General features: G+C 37.9%; 1 protein-coding gene across 2 annotated transcripts in view; it reads left to right on the forward strand.

The window, feature by feature from the left end:
- Positions 1–2,137: 2,137 nt before the first annotated feature.
- LOC306889603 (3',5'-cyclic-AMP phosphodiesterase 4D-like) overlaps positions 2,138–17,775 on the forward strand; it is a 113,321-nt gene continuing 97,683 nt past the window's right edge. Inside the window, exons 1-2 of one of the 2 annotated variants that reach the window (XM_079448725.1) lie at positions 2,138–2,505; positions 12,450–12,534. In XM_079448725.1, coding sequence (XP_079304851.1) covers positions 12,493–12,534 — 42 coding nt within the window. In that variant the 5' untranslated portion in view covers positions 2,138–2,505; positions 12,450–12,492. The remainder of the gene's footprint in view (positions 2,506–12,449; positions 12,535–17,775) is intronic. The other variant, XM_079448723.1, reaches the window with a different exon arrangement.

Genomic DNA, 17,775 nt, shown 5'->3' on the forward strand with positions numbered 1-17,775 from the left:
TGCAAATACTACTGTTCACGTTCACTTTAGCTGGGTTGCTCAAACATGCTGGATGCTGTTTTGCATCGTGGTTTGCATTGATCACAATGCTAGCGCTGTGAATATTTAATGACGGATCAGTTCCTGCATCCCTCTGTTGGACCATTATTCATTCACATTATACAGTTGAGCGCAGCAGTTCCCTTAAGCCAAGAGAAGACGCTGATGAAAGCTGACAGGCCACACTCATGCCGTTACCAAGTTGGGCCGACCGGCATCAATATAATGAGTATAACGGCAAGATAGCCTCTTACAATTATGTTACTTTTCAGTTAGTGGTGCCATTACGCACGATTGAGTAAAATCGAGGCATTGAAGTTTAAAATAAGTAAACCATTACATTTTGTTGATTGTGGTGAATAGAAGTAGCCTCCGCTGTTCTATTTGTCTTTATGACTGTGGGCTACGAGGAACACCAGTCATGCTTAAAGGTCAATGGCAAATGAGTATTTGTTATACTATTAACTTGTGCATGTTAACCACTTAAAATGAGCCATTTGTGCAGTGCTTGCTTAAAGGAGATGAAATTTACATTTCATGATTTGTTTATTTCTTCTCTCAAAAACAAATTTTTGTGGAAATTTGATTGGAAATTGACTAATTGTTTCGCTAGACAAACATCCTTATTCGTCGTCTGGTGTCGTGTAGTAGAGCCTTTTGAAGCTGCGATGAAACTGAAATTTGAACTTTACCAAAAGTGTCATAAGACTGACATGAAACAAAACTCAAGTGCAGACAGCTCTCAACAAAATACATTTTATTGACATTTTATTAACACAATGAGGGGAAAACAGGAACAAAATAACTTAACGAAACAAGGGTACGGGGCTAAGACGCAAGACAGGAGAGCACGAGGCACAATCAATGGCCATGTGCTTCCAACACAAACACGTGGGGCTGTCATGATCCCTTCGGTCAGAACAAATAATACAGCTGCTAGGAAGGCGGGATCATGACATGAAGTCTATTAAATGGCGAAGAACCCTGGAACCTTTCCTCAAAAGGTTTGTTTTTGACAGAAAAAATAAACACACGGATAGCTTGTGGGTAAGTGAATTATCATGACATTTTTTATTTATAGTGAACTACTCCTTTAAGATCAGCGATATGTCATTGGGTAAATACAGATGGAATTCAGACTTGTGTAGTATTCCTATTTTAGTCACATTATCGAAGTGCAGTATATACATGTACACATGTCGCATTATTACTGGCGTAATGTTATAGTTTTATCACTGCATATAGGAATTTATTGTGTGTCTGATATTTGACCTGTGTTTTGACTTGCATAACCTTATATGTTTTGCTTATAGTCAATGTTTTCTTGTACAGCTGCTTTGTAACAATGAACATTTTAAAAAGCGCTATGTAAATAAAGCTGACTTGACTTGAATGTCTTTTTGGAACAAACGTTGGATAGTGTCGCCTGGGGACGTAAAATGACGCATGCCGTATAATCGATCTATGTACTATAACATGTAAAACTGGAACATGAAAGCATCACCTCAATCCTAATATTGTCTAAATCAGAATATGACAAATAATGAGATAACTGATGTCCATGTAAATGTAGTCTGTGTCTCAAACTAAACGTGGATCTCAATGTGAACTCAAACATTTCTCATCAAATTTACCCAAATCCAGATTAGTTTACCTCCACAGTTTACGTTCATTTCACACCCTTCATGTGTGTCAACAATTCCCTTCTATTAAGCAATTTTAGGAGAAACATGTGAGACTTGAGAAATCTCCTGACTCTGACATATGAAAGAGCAACCTCACAGCAATACCAGTTCTCCGTGACATTGTCATTTGTTCGTTTAAAGCAGTTATGGACGTCACCGTATGTGTATCGCTCACCTGAACCTCGCCCTCGGTCTTAAAGATTTTCCTAACTTTGAATGTGCAAGCTTGCATTCAAATACCAGAACGGCTCGACACCATCATCTCCAGTGAGTGTCCTCTTCTGTGACCTCCCCAACCAAACCATCTCGACCAACAGCTCCTGTGAGTGCTCCTAACCGTGACGTGTGGTGTGACTGGTGTGTCGGAAGCGTTTCAGGAAGGTTAAATCCTGGTAGAGGTGTGGCACTTCTCTACATTACACAAACAATGGAGAGAATGAGTGGTTTGTGGGATTAGAGCTCATGTTTTAGGTTATGCCGCGTTAGAGACGCACACTCTTTCTCCTCCAGCGAGTTAGAGCCAGATCTGCTGGTTTGGACACGGGTTTGTGGGTGGGGTAGAGTCGGTGGGGGGGAGTGTTTGTAAGTGACACATCATTGGCTTGTGCTGCACATATGTACAATCTCATCATTTCAAAGCAGCGTGGATCCACGCGGCACTCAAACTACGCTCAAAACATTTGGATTTGTCATGCTGTCTATTGGAGTAGCAGGCCTCTCTCTCTCTCTCTCTTTCTGTAGATGAAAGCAGTCGTGTTTGTTAAGCATCAGACACAGACAGGTGAGTTTCTTCTTTACACAATTTCTTTGTCTCAGGAGTACATTGACACCCGAGACGACAGATTTGAAAGGCTCTTGTTTCTTTGTTGTTTCAATGATTGGAGTTTAGCATTTGCTGCTTATAATAATGTTTCAAACTAAAGCATGACGGCCCCGGACTATATTGCAAAATCCTACTGAAGTTCACCAGAAGGATCCATGTTCTGTGTGTAAAGCTGTTTTACTGATATTCTTTTAATAGATGTTATCAAAGTTTTCAGGTCTGTGACAGGGACAGTTCACATGAAAATGAAAATTCTGTTTACCCACCCTCAGATTTTTTCAAACCTGTAAACGTTTCTTTGTTCTGCTAAACACACATGAGGATATTTGTAAGAATGTCAGTAACCAAACAGATCGCATCTCCCATTGACTCCCATAGTGTTTATTTTCCCCACTATGGCGGTAAATGGGGTCTGTTTGGTTACTGACATTCTTTCTCTGTGTTTAACAAAACAAACTGGTTTGAAACAATCTGAGGGAGAGAGAGTCAATGATGACAGAATTTTCATTTTGGGGTGAACTATCCCTTTAAAGCACTAGCACATAGATTATTTTTGAAGATTTAGAGAACAAGTTCTTTTTTAGTTCAGACCAAATCACATGGTTGTCCTAGCAGGGATGTAGTTTATTAGATTATTATGGACGCTTCATTGCCAAGAAGTGCCAAGGTATGTTTAATAGATTGAATTATAAATCACTTTAAAGCTAACAAGCATTGTATTTTATAAATCCAACATATTTTATTTAATACAAAGACATTCAAATATATTTTCTTGCATGGCCTAAAGTCCATTGTTGTCCAGTTTGTTGTGATCACTTGGGTTCTATAGTCGCCTAATATTTTCAAGTCGATCATCTTGTCATTTGCTTTGTGCACGATCAGCGTTACGCATAATCTATCACTTGCACTAAATGTGTTTTGTTACATGTTCATGCCAGGCATACAGATCAACTGGCGAAAAAGTTCATAGACTCAGGGTTAACGAGTAATAGAGACCAGAATATCACAGAGAGAGGCTGAGATCTTCTTTCGACGTGTCCCACTAAACAATGACTTTGAAGACCTTAAGTTTCGTACACACCGGGACGATAATCCCACATGCTTATCGACAGCATTTTTCTAGACGTTTTTTGGCGTTCATATCCCAACGATTTTCAATGGCGATGAGCCTAGTGAATGTACACATTTTTTACAAAAAATCCTGACATAGATGGTGCTTAATATAAAACAGAAATACCCCGGTGCACAAGGTGGCGCTGTGCAACTTTATGCTTCAGACTCTCGCTTGTAAAACAGAATAAAAATTTTATCTTTCTTCATTTCGTCAATGTGTGTCCGGCAAGGCTGTTTTACTGTAACTTCAGCAGCTCCAGGCACGTGAACAAAAGCGTCAATCTCATTGGTCGACCAGTTTTTAACGCAGCATGTCAAACCAAAAAAGACAAGCCAGAGTCGTCTGCCGTTTTGTGCGTCGGTGTGCACACTGCACACTCACATTGGTGCCCTTGGTTTAGTCACGAGGCCTTAAACATTGACGATAAACGCGTGCGATTATCATCCCGGTGTGGACAATGCTTTAGTAACCACATAGCAATTGCTTAGCAACCTCCCAAAATGCCCTTTCATTGGACTTACAAGTTTGCACAGGCAAGCTCTTGTTTTCCTCAGAATTCTTAGTCTAGTTTGTTAGCTTTACATGTTACCTTATTTTGCATCTTCTAGATTAACACCAAAACACGTTATTATGTGCAGAAGTTCGGGGCATTTGTGGGATTTTGAACAGTTATATTTCTGGTGTCTCCTTCAAATGTGACGTTTAAAGATCCTTCTTGAAAGACCTGTTTGAGCAAGGTGGTTTTTAACTGTTTTATTTCCCAAAACAACACAGTGACATCTTTCAAACCTTTCATTATGATCTGTTTACATTTGTCTCTGGAAAATCTCGCAGGATAAATGTTGGGTTAATCCAGTATTTATGGAGCGCATAGTGGAAAGTTATTAAGAAAGAGATTGCAACGGGCTGTTTGTAAACTTTGTATCCATATATTCTCCCTTTTATTTATTTTAAAGTCTGGGTTATTTTTGGTTGTCCTAACTGTTATGCATTTAAGACCAGAAGTGAGGAGTCTCTATGGAATGGTAACCCAGAGCTGTGATTTTTGTGGCTTTCTCACACCAACGCCCCATTGCGTTGCTTGTGAAAGGCGTTGGCTTCATTTCAGTGTTCGTGCGTAAGCAAGAATGCATAAAATGCAAAAATGACAGCAGCGTAACTCTTACAAAACACGGTTAGCAGAATGAATGATTTTTGGTTTATGGGATGGTTGTGTAGTTTTATATATAATGACAGCTTGGGTTTCATTGCATTTTGTCATGCTGCAGTGTTATAACGCTACATACGCATACATGCATGTCAGATATATGTCAACAAACCAGGCTCATGTAAATGCCTCAGGTGTTTTTTGTTTTCCCCATTTTATTTTAAAGCTTTGTGGTGAATGTCTTGCGCCGTTGCTTATCCTGTCTTTGTTTGCCACCGGTGCATCCCATACATGCAAGACATGTTGATTACAATCCAGACGCGCACACAAAGCTGTTATTATCCTGTGCCATCTGCAAGACGGAGCTGCATTTATGTGCTGTACGAATGGAAGAAAGCCTTGCATTTGTTCCTCCAATATTCTTCTGTGTTTTTGTTGAACTGAGTGTTCAAATGTCCGATCAAAGACGATCGGAGCTTTGCATGTTTTTGTCTAATCATTTTCTGAGAGTGAACCTCACCGCAAGTTTATTCTGCTTTGAAGCACTTTACAGCGCACCCATCCGTCTTTATAAACAGAAAAATTGTTTTGGAGCCGTGCCTGTTGCTGCTTCCAGCTTCTTTGTTACTTTCAGATATACCCGTCATCCATCAGTTGCGCCTACAAAGGCTTTTTGCTTGTGTTTTTACAAGGCTTTTAATCTGTTACGACCTATATTAATCGTCTGTATCAACACACACACACACACACACACACACACAATAACAGCAGTTATATTACAAAAGTGTTTGGCTTTGTTGGTTCAATCTTGGAATGATCTGGGAATCTCACTGCGGTTATACTGTAAATGCAATTTTGTTCTCTGTGCTTTTTTGTAGAATATATAACAGTAGCCTGTTTATCCTTTTAATTCAGTAAATTATGTTTTTTTTAACAACTGTTGTAGGGATGCGCCGATAACCGATGGTTCTTTAACATTGAAGGCCAATAACTGTTTTATTGGCCCATATACAGTACAGTATCTAAATATTAAAATAACATTCCCTAAGACTGAAACAAAAGGCAAAGAGTGGACAACTGCTTTTATCTGAAAACATTAACTGCAGAAAACAAGGTAACCATTAGTTCTCTTTTTCCTCCTGAAAATCATGTACTGTCATGATTCCGCTATCATGTCATGTTTATTCTTGGTCTTGCAGCGGAGTCATGGCATAGCCTTAGGTTTTGTGTGAGAAAGACATGGCTTTGTTTTGATTTTGACTTGCCATGTGCTTTCTCGTGTCTCGGCAGTGTTTCCCGCCCTTTTGTCTCGTTAGCCTTCCCATTAGTGTTTCATTACCTTCACCTGCCCCTTGTTAATTATCCTGTGTTTGTTACCCTTTAAAACATCCTCGTGTTCATTGTCCTGTGCTCGTTCATTGTACTTTGTATGCTGTATGCAGGCCTTGTCTGAAACCTTGTATTGATTAGCCGTGCATCCGGTCTCCGCGTCACGTCGGTCCTTAGTGTTTGTTTTCTCAGTCTAGTTTGTCCGTGTCCTGATTATTATTAATCTTGTCCTGTTTTACCCCCTTGTGGGTTTTTGTTTTGCGTTTATTTTATAATAAACTCTGGTTAACCCCGTCATCCCCGTATCTGCCTGCACTTGGGTTCTTTACCACATCCCTGACAATGTACCATGCCTACTTTACACTAGTAAAAGATTCTTTAACCTTCAGACTTTTCTGGTAGGTTTTTTATTCAACAAACAAACTATAGTTTCTTCCAGAGCAAAACAGAAGAGTCTAACAGTTCTCGAGACAGAAAGCATTCAGACATTAGTCTGATTCAAACAATGTGCTTTTGTTCCTATAATTTACACATAAATACTGTATCTACATCTGTACCTACATAAACAATGTTATGCTAATATCAGTAAGTGAATGATCATGACAGAAAGAAACTGTGAGCAATGTGCAGCTGAAGAAGTTTAACCAGAGGAAATTATTTATGATTTATCGGCTATAATATATCAGCCTACATTTTATTATAAAGTCTGCCGATATCGATATGGCCGATAATTTATCGTGCATCCCATAAAAACCATTGTCCAAGTTTTGAAATGATCTTTTGACATTCCACACAAACAGTTCAGAATGTTTTATTCAAGTACTGTTATTCTGCTAAATTTATAATTTCTTGTCAATGCGAATAAAACTAATGTTTGTTAATTGTGCCTCCGACGTTATTTTCAAGCTGATGTCATCTAGGCCAGACAATTGTTTAGTTTTCTACTGTTTGTCTTGTTTCATGTATTCAACATTTCAATATCACTAGCAAATGACAGATTTCATTCACATTTTTGTATGGTACGTCGCGTTCAGGTCTCTCTCCTTTCACCTAACAATCCAATTACTGAAAGCTTAAACCAAATCTCTTTTCACTCTGAAACGCTGGAATTTTGGAAGTGAAATTGTTTTTTTTAATGCAGTTTGATTATTTTGTTTTAAATTAAACCATTCAGACTTGCTGATATAATATGTAGTTGATATTCATATTAGATAGGCCTATCATTTGCATTGAAAAGTTCAAATCAACAGACATCTTTGGCCATTGCGTCATGTCTTGTAAATGTCAATAATATTGTCTTGTAAATGTAAGTGTCAGTATTGAAAATGTTAAAGACGTGTCTTAAGAGTGAGACCTCTCTATTTGTTTTCCACTACACAAGAACGCACCCTAGGAAATGTCTGATCAGGATTCAATGAACAGACAGTTAATACTACTGTATAGGGCCTATACTACAGGCTATACTAAAACCTGCTAAACAACTTATAGCAAAGTTGCGAAAGAAGTAGAGAACTGTACTAATGTGTGAGATGTTGATGGAAGAGATGTGTTTTTAGCCGATTCTTTAAGACAACACCAATTTTGTAGATTTCGTGGCAAGAGGGAGATCGTTCCAGAGTCATGGAAGGCATCCGGAGAAAGCCCATCGGTGAGGCTGTGGGTGGCACGTAGATGCTGTTTAAATGAAAGATTCAGAAATCAAAGTGCAGTTCAGAACTGTCAGACTTCAGCACTTTTGAGGGTTTATTTTGCTCTGTAGGCTGCAACCCGCCGAGACCAACTGTTGCATTTGAAGCCGAAGCAGACGTCTGAGTGATAGATATTATGTTAGTGCCTGACGCATGTCGAATGTTTTTTTAGATTTAACAGCTTGAAAATGTCAGAACAGAAGTGAATAGAGAATGTTGAATCGCATTATAAACTGGATTTACATGATGTTGGTTTTTTTAGCAGGGCTGTTGCTATGGCCTCGCTGTGTCGTTTTACAGACTTTTTTGAATGATGGACTGTGATGTAATCTTGGCAGCTCTTGACGTTCTCGGTTGCTTTCAAATCTGATGATAATTTGTATTGAGACGAGATGCAACAGACATTTGTTTCCATCAATTCTCAGATTTGGCTCACAGCGCTTATTGAACGATTTTACGCTGTGTTGGTTTTTTCCATGAGATCACTTCTTGAATCAGGTTGAAACTGTGCCAGTGGCTAGAATAAGATGATCTAGACCGACTCCTTGTAAATCAGAGTTGTATGAAACTGATTTTGTGGACCGTCCGATTCTGGAGCTTGCCATCGGTGTATTAAAATCAGCTTGATAAAAATGAGGATGTTTTGATTGATATGTGAGCATTTGCTAATAACCAAGCTCAGCGTTTTAATCATCTTATTCGAGATTTGATTTCAACTCATATTGGTAATCAGAGAGCTCTCCTGTATTACTTTTTCTTATAATGAGTATCAAACAGTCTTTCATTCTTTTTAATATTTCTTGCAATATTCATGTCATCATTATACATGTAGAATTGCTCTCTGCAGTCAGTAATATGACTCACTCACTACATTTAATAAACTCGCTTGAAGCTGAAATCCTCTCTAGCAGCTCAGCAGTGACCCCTACTGGAGAGGATTGACCATCACACAACATCTACTGGTGTGCTTGTCATGGATTGAAGATTAGATTTTAGATTAGATTCAACTTTATTGTCATTACACATATACAAGTACAGTGTAACGAAATGTAGTTTAGGTCTAACCAGAAGTGCAGTTAGCAAGTGCAGGATATACAGTTAGAATAAATACAGAATACAATACTAGGAAAATATTAAACAGTGGGCATGGACTATGAAAATATTATACAGTAGGTATGTTCTATGAAAATATGACAGTAGGTATGTACTATGAACAATATATACAGATGGCTATATACTATGAACATTAATGTACAGTATAATATATACAGATGGCTATATACTATGAACATTAATGTACAGGTGGCTATGAACAGATAATAATTTAGACTAGCTATTAAAATTGCAGTGCAATAGGTGAGTTAATGCAGTTGTTGAAGTTACAGATGCAGTTAACAGAGTTGAAGCATGTCGTTGTGAAGATACATCTGTGTTAAAATACTCATCTATATTAGATTGTGTAATACAGAAAAGTATTTGGTCACTTGAGCCACATTTACAAATGTGTGAACGTCATTGCATTAGGAAGAATGTCAAACCTAGAGACGTAAGAAATATATTTCACAATGAAAGAGTTTGGTAGGTTAAATAAGTGGATACACTGTTCAGAAAGAAAAGCGTTGTACACGAGGTGACATGAGTCCTGAGAAAACCTCAAGAATTATTTATTTTCATATAACTTTTTGTTTAAATGCATTCTCTTAAGCATACAAAGTCTTAAGGGTCACTGTATTAAAGACATGTTTTTAATTCCACCCGGATGTCTGATCGCAGTGGATTCCCGTATGTAAAGCGTTTGGCGTCTGATGAAAGCCGTGATGTTTCCAATCTTTTGCTTTTGCTCACTGTGATGAGGTTATTTCCTCCGCAGCACCTCGGGTAATATTACACTCTGATTGGACCAGGTTGTATTTTAAACCCTTTAATCTGTGAAAAATATAAATGGACATGGAATCAAAACCAACAAGCTCTTGTTAAGTCTGTGTTTTACAATCTGTGTAGAATTGGCTGGGTGAATTGTTTTTCAGCACATGTTTGGTGAGGTCCGAGACCTCTGATAAAAGGCTTTTATTTGGCATTATTATAAATGTAATTTATGTAGTTTTAAAAATGAAACAAATTGTAATCTGGGGTCTCTGGGCGTCACTTTTTTCAGTAATGTATTGTATTATACAGTACAATACAACACAATATAATTCAGTGGTACTCTTGTATTGTGTAATGCAGTATAATATAATATAATATAGAAAACCCAATGTAGGATTTCATGCATCAATACAATATATTACATTTTAATATTGTATTGTGTAATGATATTATTCTACTGTAATACAGTATAACATTCTACATTAGTTCTATATTTGTTTTGTAATGTTAGATAATATGTTACCTTACATGTAGCATGTAATACATGACATCTCACAGGAAGTGTTCAGTCAAAAGAAAACAGAAAGCGAGCTTTGGCCGATCCTCACCATGACCTGATTCCTGTATTATTTCAGTTTTATTTTTCGCCACCAGCAGTCTGAAAGACAGGGTTTGCAGGGACAGTCGTGTGTATCTGAATGACGCACAATGATGTCAAGAAACGCTTGCGAGTAAGCTTCCCCCGAGAAAAGAATCTCTCTGTGACGGCTGCGTCTCGACAGTGTGTCCCAATGCCATTCAAATAGCTTAATATTCCTTATTATCTTTTCTGCCTCCTGCTTCATTTTCCATTTAATATCAGCCTGTAGCAGCATAACTGAGTTAGGCCACTAATGGCACAGAATCCCATAATTATCCGAGGACTTTTTAAAGTGATTTGGAGAGTCTGTGGAGTGGAGGGTTGATTTAAAGAGCGGTGTGGGATGCCAGCGGTTCGACTGGCTTTGGATGCGCAGTGAGTCACTAGCTAGCAAAACCGTCAATCTTTCGTGCGTCATTATCCGTATGTGATTATGAAGGAAATTATTCATCTTTTACCGTGAAGAGAAAGAAAGAAAACGTTCTTGACTTGTTATTGTACCCAATTTAGTCTGACACGTTCCAACCCTGCTCACACAAACCATCACGGTTTACATCACAGACCTTATTGCTGCAAAGAAAGCGTGATTCTGACAATCACCAGGGTAACGTTTGGTTTTCTTTCATTGCCTTGACTGTCTGGAAAAGCAAACAGTTTTTCCCTGTTGTATTGCAAGGTGCTGGAACATTCATCATAAGGCTCTGAAAAGCGAGGTGTGCTATGATTGGCCAGTTACACGGTGCGTAGTGATTGGTCGAATACTGCAAGCGTGTGACGGAAATGTACCATATTTGGAACATCAGGTTCTAGAGCAATTGTACTGACAGGTACGCCCACCTTACCCGCGTATACATTTGGGTGGTCTTAGTCGAATCATACCACGAACTGACGTAGATCTGTGGGGGTGTGGTTACACAAGGCGTTACCTGCAGGTCTTGGTGAGCATTCGCTTTAACATAGAATGCATCTTTTGTTCCTACACTTTAATTTGTGCAATTTTAATGCATGCATGCATGGGCAACTTATAACACACCAAAGACACAGAAAAACACGTATTGGCGCCATATGACCTCTTTAAGTATGCATCAGAGTTATTATAGTTTTGATTTCAGTTTTATTAATATTTAAAAATAGCTTTTATTTTTATAATTTGTCATTTTAGTTAGGTTTAGCAATTTTTCTATATCCTTTTGTCATTTTATAATTTATTTGTTTATTATTTATGTTGCTTGCTATATAATATTGATGTTTATTTTTATCATTTTAGTGATTTAAGTTTTTCCCCAAACATTTTCATGTCAATATTTGATTTGATTTCAATGAACCGATACGTTTTAAAATTTTTAATTTGAGTAAACTAAAATAAAATAACCTTGGGCTTACTTTTCCTAAACATTTTGACGTGTTTATTTGGTGTACACATGTGAATATCCTCACCAGTGTTACTGTAGGTAGAGCTGGGTGATTTATTGAATATAAGATGTAGTGTAGATAACTTTACTAAATGACAGAACATTGTGAATCTTAAACATTGGTGCGTTCATACGAAGAGGGCACCAATGGGCAGTTCACTCCAATCTCGCAAGAAGCAAAACACGTAACTGGTCACTATCAAAATGGTGACACAGATGTGGAAAGAGACTTGTGGATGCATTATCTGTGGGAATGGTTTTCACAAAAAATGAAAACCAAACAAAAAAACACCACCATTTGCAAGGCATGCCAGAAGACAGTATTATTGGCAATGTTCATAACGTTATTTTAAAGCACATTTGTCTCTATATACTGTATTACATCACTCCTGTTGTAGGTTTTGTCAGTTTAATAAGTTGAGTTGGTGGGCGTGTTTGCACACGTTTTCTCAATTGTATTGTTTGCCTAATCTGCCACTAGCTTGCTGGCTCAGGTTTGTGTTTGTGAGCTGTTGTAATACAATATAAATCTGGATGTGGCTCAACTGTAATCTTGGTGTGGGTGTTAAGCTGTCTTTTGTGTTTACACAGGATCTTAACCTTCTACCTCTGTTCTAATTGCTAATGCCTTTCTGTTACTATTCCTCTTTATATTCTTATGTCTGATGTGTCTATTCACAGCTTTATCTCTGTGTTTCTCTTCTAGCATTTGATGGTGTGAGGATCTACACACTGTAGCATCTCGCAGGATGAAAAAGATCGATTGCACGGCAGCAGACACGCTGGGGACTGTAAGTTCATTCCGTTTTTTTATTGTTGTCAATGTACAAAGTGTGAAAAAGGAATCGATTCCACCATTGGCATCATGGAAGTGGGCAATGCAATACAATTCAGAATGGGGAAAATGTGGGCTGCTAGAATAACCATGACTGTTCTCTGACGCAGTGAATCTTGCTAAGCCGCATTCTTATGAACTTTTATTTTTTAATTGCACTCGTTTTTCTCCCCTGAGGTTTGATGGATCATGCTCTGAGCTCTGAGTAAGACACCAAATATTGAACTTTTGAGGGGAAAAACATGCTTTCGGTAATATTTAAATCTGAAAAAAGGCTGAATAAATCTACTCTTCTTCAGACTTCACTCATTGGGAATTTGGGTAAAGGAAGGAGGCAGGCAGTTCTGAACACATATTTTTACTTGCTCAATACTTTTGTTACAATTGCAGCCTAAAGAAACATGATGTCACTAAAGGAAAAGTTTGCAAACACCCTTTTTGTTGTGGTCAAGATCCAAACAAAACGCATTCACCAATACCTTGTAAATAGTTTAAAATAAATGAAAATATTCTGCACATCGAATGCAGATCGTCAGTTCAAAAGGCCCACGTGTGCCCTTTCTAGCAATGTGATTTCCCATGGAAGGTTGCCACTTTCAGACAGCTATCATTTCTGAGATCAACACTCACGCCACATTCTCACACCTCACATCACCTTCTGCACCGTCAGACAAAATCAACATCAGACGTGACCAGCCGTGCGGCTACAGGCGTTGTTTTTAATGCCTTTAAATGAGGGCACAGGGCATTGAGAGCAAAAGCGAACTGGATTGTGCCGAACACCTTTAAGTGCTTTTATAATTACGTGTCCAAATGCATCTCGCAGTGAGGGCGCATGGCTGCAGGTGTCAAGACGTGTGCGTACCGTGGACGAGAAGTTGAGATCCTTTTAATGTCTCTGTTTTTTGCAATGAGATGAAATAGACAGAAGTGTTAACTTTTTCTTATGTTTAAATGATTGTTTCCCTGCATAATGTGTATTGATAGCTACAAGTAAAGCATTCATAGGTTGAATTACACTAGTAGTTTTTTCTTTCCCAAAATCTGTTTTATTTTTTCCCAAATTCCGTAATATTTTGTGGATTCGGTGTTTTGCATTTTTTACAATAATAATATTTGTACCCACATGATAAGAACTCAAGTGTATGTTAGCATTTATTCATTATCTATAGTAAGAAACCTAGGATACAGTGGTTTTTTATCTTACGGAAACAATCCATAAATCCATAACTATTTTTATATAATCCAGCATCTCTTCAGTGCATCTTCTGTTTTATCAGATCTATACTTTTATTTTACTAGTTCATTTACTTTAATAAAGGAAATAATATAATATATACTATAGTTTATTCATATATTCGTACTTAGTTTAAAGTCACCATGAAATAACACATGAGATAAGCAACAAAAAAGAGGTAGGATTATACTCACCGTCCAATGGCTAGGCATTTTTAGCGCTCCCCTCCAGGCCCAATTTACAACAAACCAATCAAAAAGGGAAGGGCAAAATAAAGCCCCGCCCTACATTTTTTTCTAATTTCACTCGGATATACATCAAGATACGGAAAAGAATACAATTGCAACTTCCGTTTCATGGGGACTTTAAGTTAACCTGATTTTTATTTTGACGGGTTGTCGCAAAGACCTTTTTAGTGCATGTTTGACAGTACCTTTACTCAATTTAAGCTGTGAAATGATCATGAAATAAACTCTCAGGGCAGCTCTCGAGATGTGTCCGCATCCCAATAAAGTGAGAAGCTGTAAACAGAAGTGTCATGCGTGCAGGAAACCGCTCAAATCATTCATTCAGAGACACGCAGAACAGGCAGATTGCATATTTAAACCGCATCTGAATCACTACTGATGTTATCTAAAGCACAAATTTAGTTTTATAAACTGTTCAGTGCTATTTCTTTAAGAAATTCAAAATTTGCAAGATTCAGTGTCATTCATTACATTTTTTTATTAGATTAGATTCAACTTTATTGTCATTACACATATACAAGTACAGTGTAATGAAATGTCAATGCCTGGATTCTGCGATTCTGTCTGCATTTTCTGCATCGCAGAAATCATATGACTCTACAACAGGATTGGTCATTTCAAAATTCTATATCCTTACAGTACTGTATGTCAACTCATTGCCTCATTGTTGCTTCTTTTTATTGCTTCCTAGGGTTTTTAGCAGAACAATCTGAGTCACAGTGGATGTTTAAATGAAAGAGGACTGATGCCTCCATTAAATCTCTAAACAATAAAACCCAAACGTTCGGGTTGGCGAACATCATCGTAACTCATTCAAAGCTTTAATAGATGTATGTCTGTATGCTTTATTGTTTCTTCTGTTGTGCTCTGATGGATTGAATAGGCAGAGCATCTCCTTAATGTACCGCTGTATTCTCTAATCAGCTGTTTCCTCCAGCTCGCTGTGTCATCAATGGGCTCTGATTGGCTGATTCACACAAAGGGCACAACCTGTTTTTCAGGCGATGGGTGACAGCGTGCCCTTTTGTCAAATTGGGTTATTGTGAGGTTTTTGTTTCTAAGTACAGACACATGTCATATAACATCTGCCTGTCAGGTACACACCCCCCCTCTAAAGCTCCACCCGATTCAGTCAATTTAATCTGATTAACATAAACGTGAGTTTAACCAGCAGTGACCTGTAATGTGTAACCTTTGCATCGATCTGCATCTCCAAAATTTAGTTTTTTTAAATAATGACGTTTTTACTAAACTATACATTTTCAGTGAAATGGACAGCTCGACTTATAAATCATTATTATAAATTTATTGTTGTGAATTCGGGTAACTTACCTTTAACACCGATTATTTTTTTTTGTACTTGCTAAATAACAGATTTTTTAACCAAAAGGTTACGGATTGCAGTTTTAGGTTTAGTGGAAGTATTATAATATTCTTTCATACACATAGGGATTAGCAGTGTATTAAATATTTATGATGTGTTTAGTCTTGATTCGTAAAATGTCTTGCAGTGATTTTAAATGGCCTCTACATGTGTTCAATTTTGTGTTGTGCACCCACTTTATTTAAGTCTCGAGTGTTATCAGAATAAAATTAAGAGATTTCAATCGTTTCTTTGACGTAGACCTCATTAAAATCTGGTTGGAGTTAGGAAATTTTACTAATTTCTATGAATCATTTCTTTCGGCATCCTTGCCTGCAATGAATCAGTTTGACTATTTGTTTGCATCGTCTTTCAAAAATATGAACTGTTCACTTTGCACAAACTTTGAAATATTTTAGTAAACATGCATGTCATACATTTTGCTATTTATTTATGTGGTACGCAACAAAACAGAATAACTTTCCCACTGTGCTTCAGTGAATTATTGAGAAATCTGTTTGCATAAAAAGCCTGTCTGTGTTTTAGTCGTGTGCAATAGATGCAGTGTGGACATATACATCTCCTCTGGTACTGACGCTGATTGTTTCTGTGCTGGTGAGATGTATTCGTCTCAGGCTGTGGCGCCTGTCTGGATGACACGCTTGTGTACGAGCCGCAGTAATGCGACGAGGGCGCCCACACATGCAGCACAAGCCAAACAGTCCACTGGCCTGTTAGTGTGCATCCTTCACCCACCTCTGCCACTTACAATATCAATGATACTGTCCCATCACTGACCCGTTGTAACAAACTCCCCCACTGTTTTCATGAGCTTGCACATTGTGCTGCATGCTGTCTTGATACGGCCAAAAACATCCAATGCTTTCTTATTGAACATGACAACTAGGTTTTTGTGAGTGATTCTTGCGGAATCCACCGGCAATGCTGTGAGTGGTTGCCATGATGTTGCTAGGGACTGTCGGGAGGTAGCTAGGGTGATCTAGGTAGTTACTGTAGTTTGAAAGAAGCCACCCACATGTCTCTGTGATGTTCTGGACTCTTGATATATGGCTTTGGTGGCTCTTTCAGTGTATGTGTGTGTAGTTTGTGTTTAGGTGAAACGTCTGATTGATTAGAAAGAGAAAGGCAGCATCTCTTAGATCTAGATTTTTGTACTGTTTGTCCAATAAGAGACTTGCAAATTTAGGATCGCACATTCATTACCTGTATATTCAACTTAATGCAATATGCACATTTGCGATATTTCAGTGTTTACAGAAACTACATGAATTTAATGAGATATTTCACCCAAAAATACATTTCCATCATTTCTTACCATCATGTCATTCCAAACCTATATGACTTCCTTCTGCAAAACCCAAAAGATATTACAAAAAGATATTACAGATACACAGAATCCGACGTTTTCGAAGTTATATAGGTCATGAAGATGAATAAACATAAATATTTTATGAACCTGTTATGAACATAGAATTATGTACGTATACTGAAGTCAAAGGTAAACATTGATATAGACATGCTGGCACAAGATTGTTAGTGAGTGCATGTTTTTACATATTGTAATATAGGTCAAATTGATTTGATAAACTTAAAGCATTAGATCATTTAGTGCCCCAAACATATTCAACAATATTCTCCGCTTGCAGTATGTCGGGTGAATGATGTAACCTGTTTAAATAAGTGCTTAAATAAATGTGCATTGCCAACGTGAGCTGGGTAAAACAATGTACTGTAGGATTGTTTGTTTGTTTAAGTCACTTACCCTCTAACCCAAATAGTCAGGCAGCAAGTAGAAACCATCTTATGAAGATGTAATTATAAGGAGGATTGCACCAATAAAATGGGGCAACACGCATTTTTTTGTGTTTTACTTGGAACAAAACCCCTTATAAGAAAATGACCAAAGAGTTGCAGGAAGACAAGCAACACCACAAATATTAAAAGTCCCCAAGGACAAACTCACCTCTAAACGTTCACGAGAAGATGAGCTTGAACTACTTAAGGTCTCTCATAAATTCAACTTAGCTGAGGCCGCCGGTGTAAATGACCCGGCTTAGAGCGACAAAAAACACCAGCCGTACAGCAGGTGCGAAATTGCTTTGAATTTGTTTGCTTCAATAATGTCACACACCCTATTCCTACGTTTGTATGTGGTTTGCAATTTTAAACCAATTACGCAAATGGTCCGGTGCTCTGGCTGAAGGACAAGAAGTATTAAGACGTGGCGGCACATTTAGCGTGGATAATCCCTCTTCATTGTGCCGTTGCTAACTAACCCTTGAGAGGCAGCTCTTAATAGACAGCTAATTTATGTACAATGCAACCGGC

Source organism: Barbatula barbatula (genome assembly GCF_947034865.1).
Source record: "Barbatula barbatula genome assembly, chromosome: 24".
NCBI classification, from domain to species: domain Eukaryota; kingdom Metazoa; phylum Chordata; class Actinopteri; order Cypriniformes; family Nemacheilidae; genus Barbatula; species Barbatula barbatula.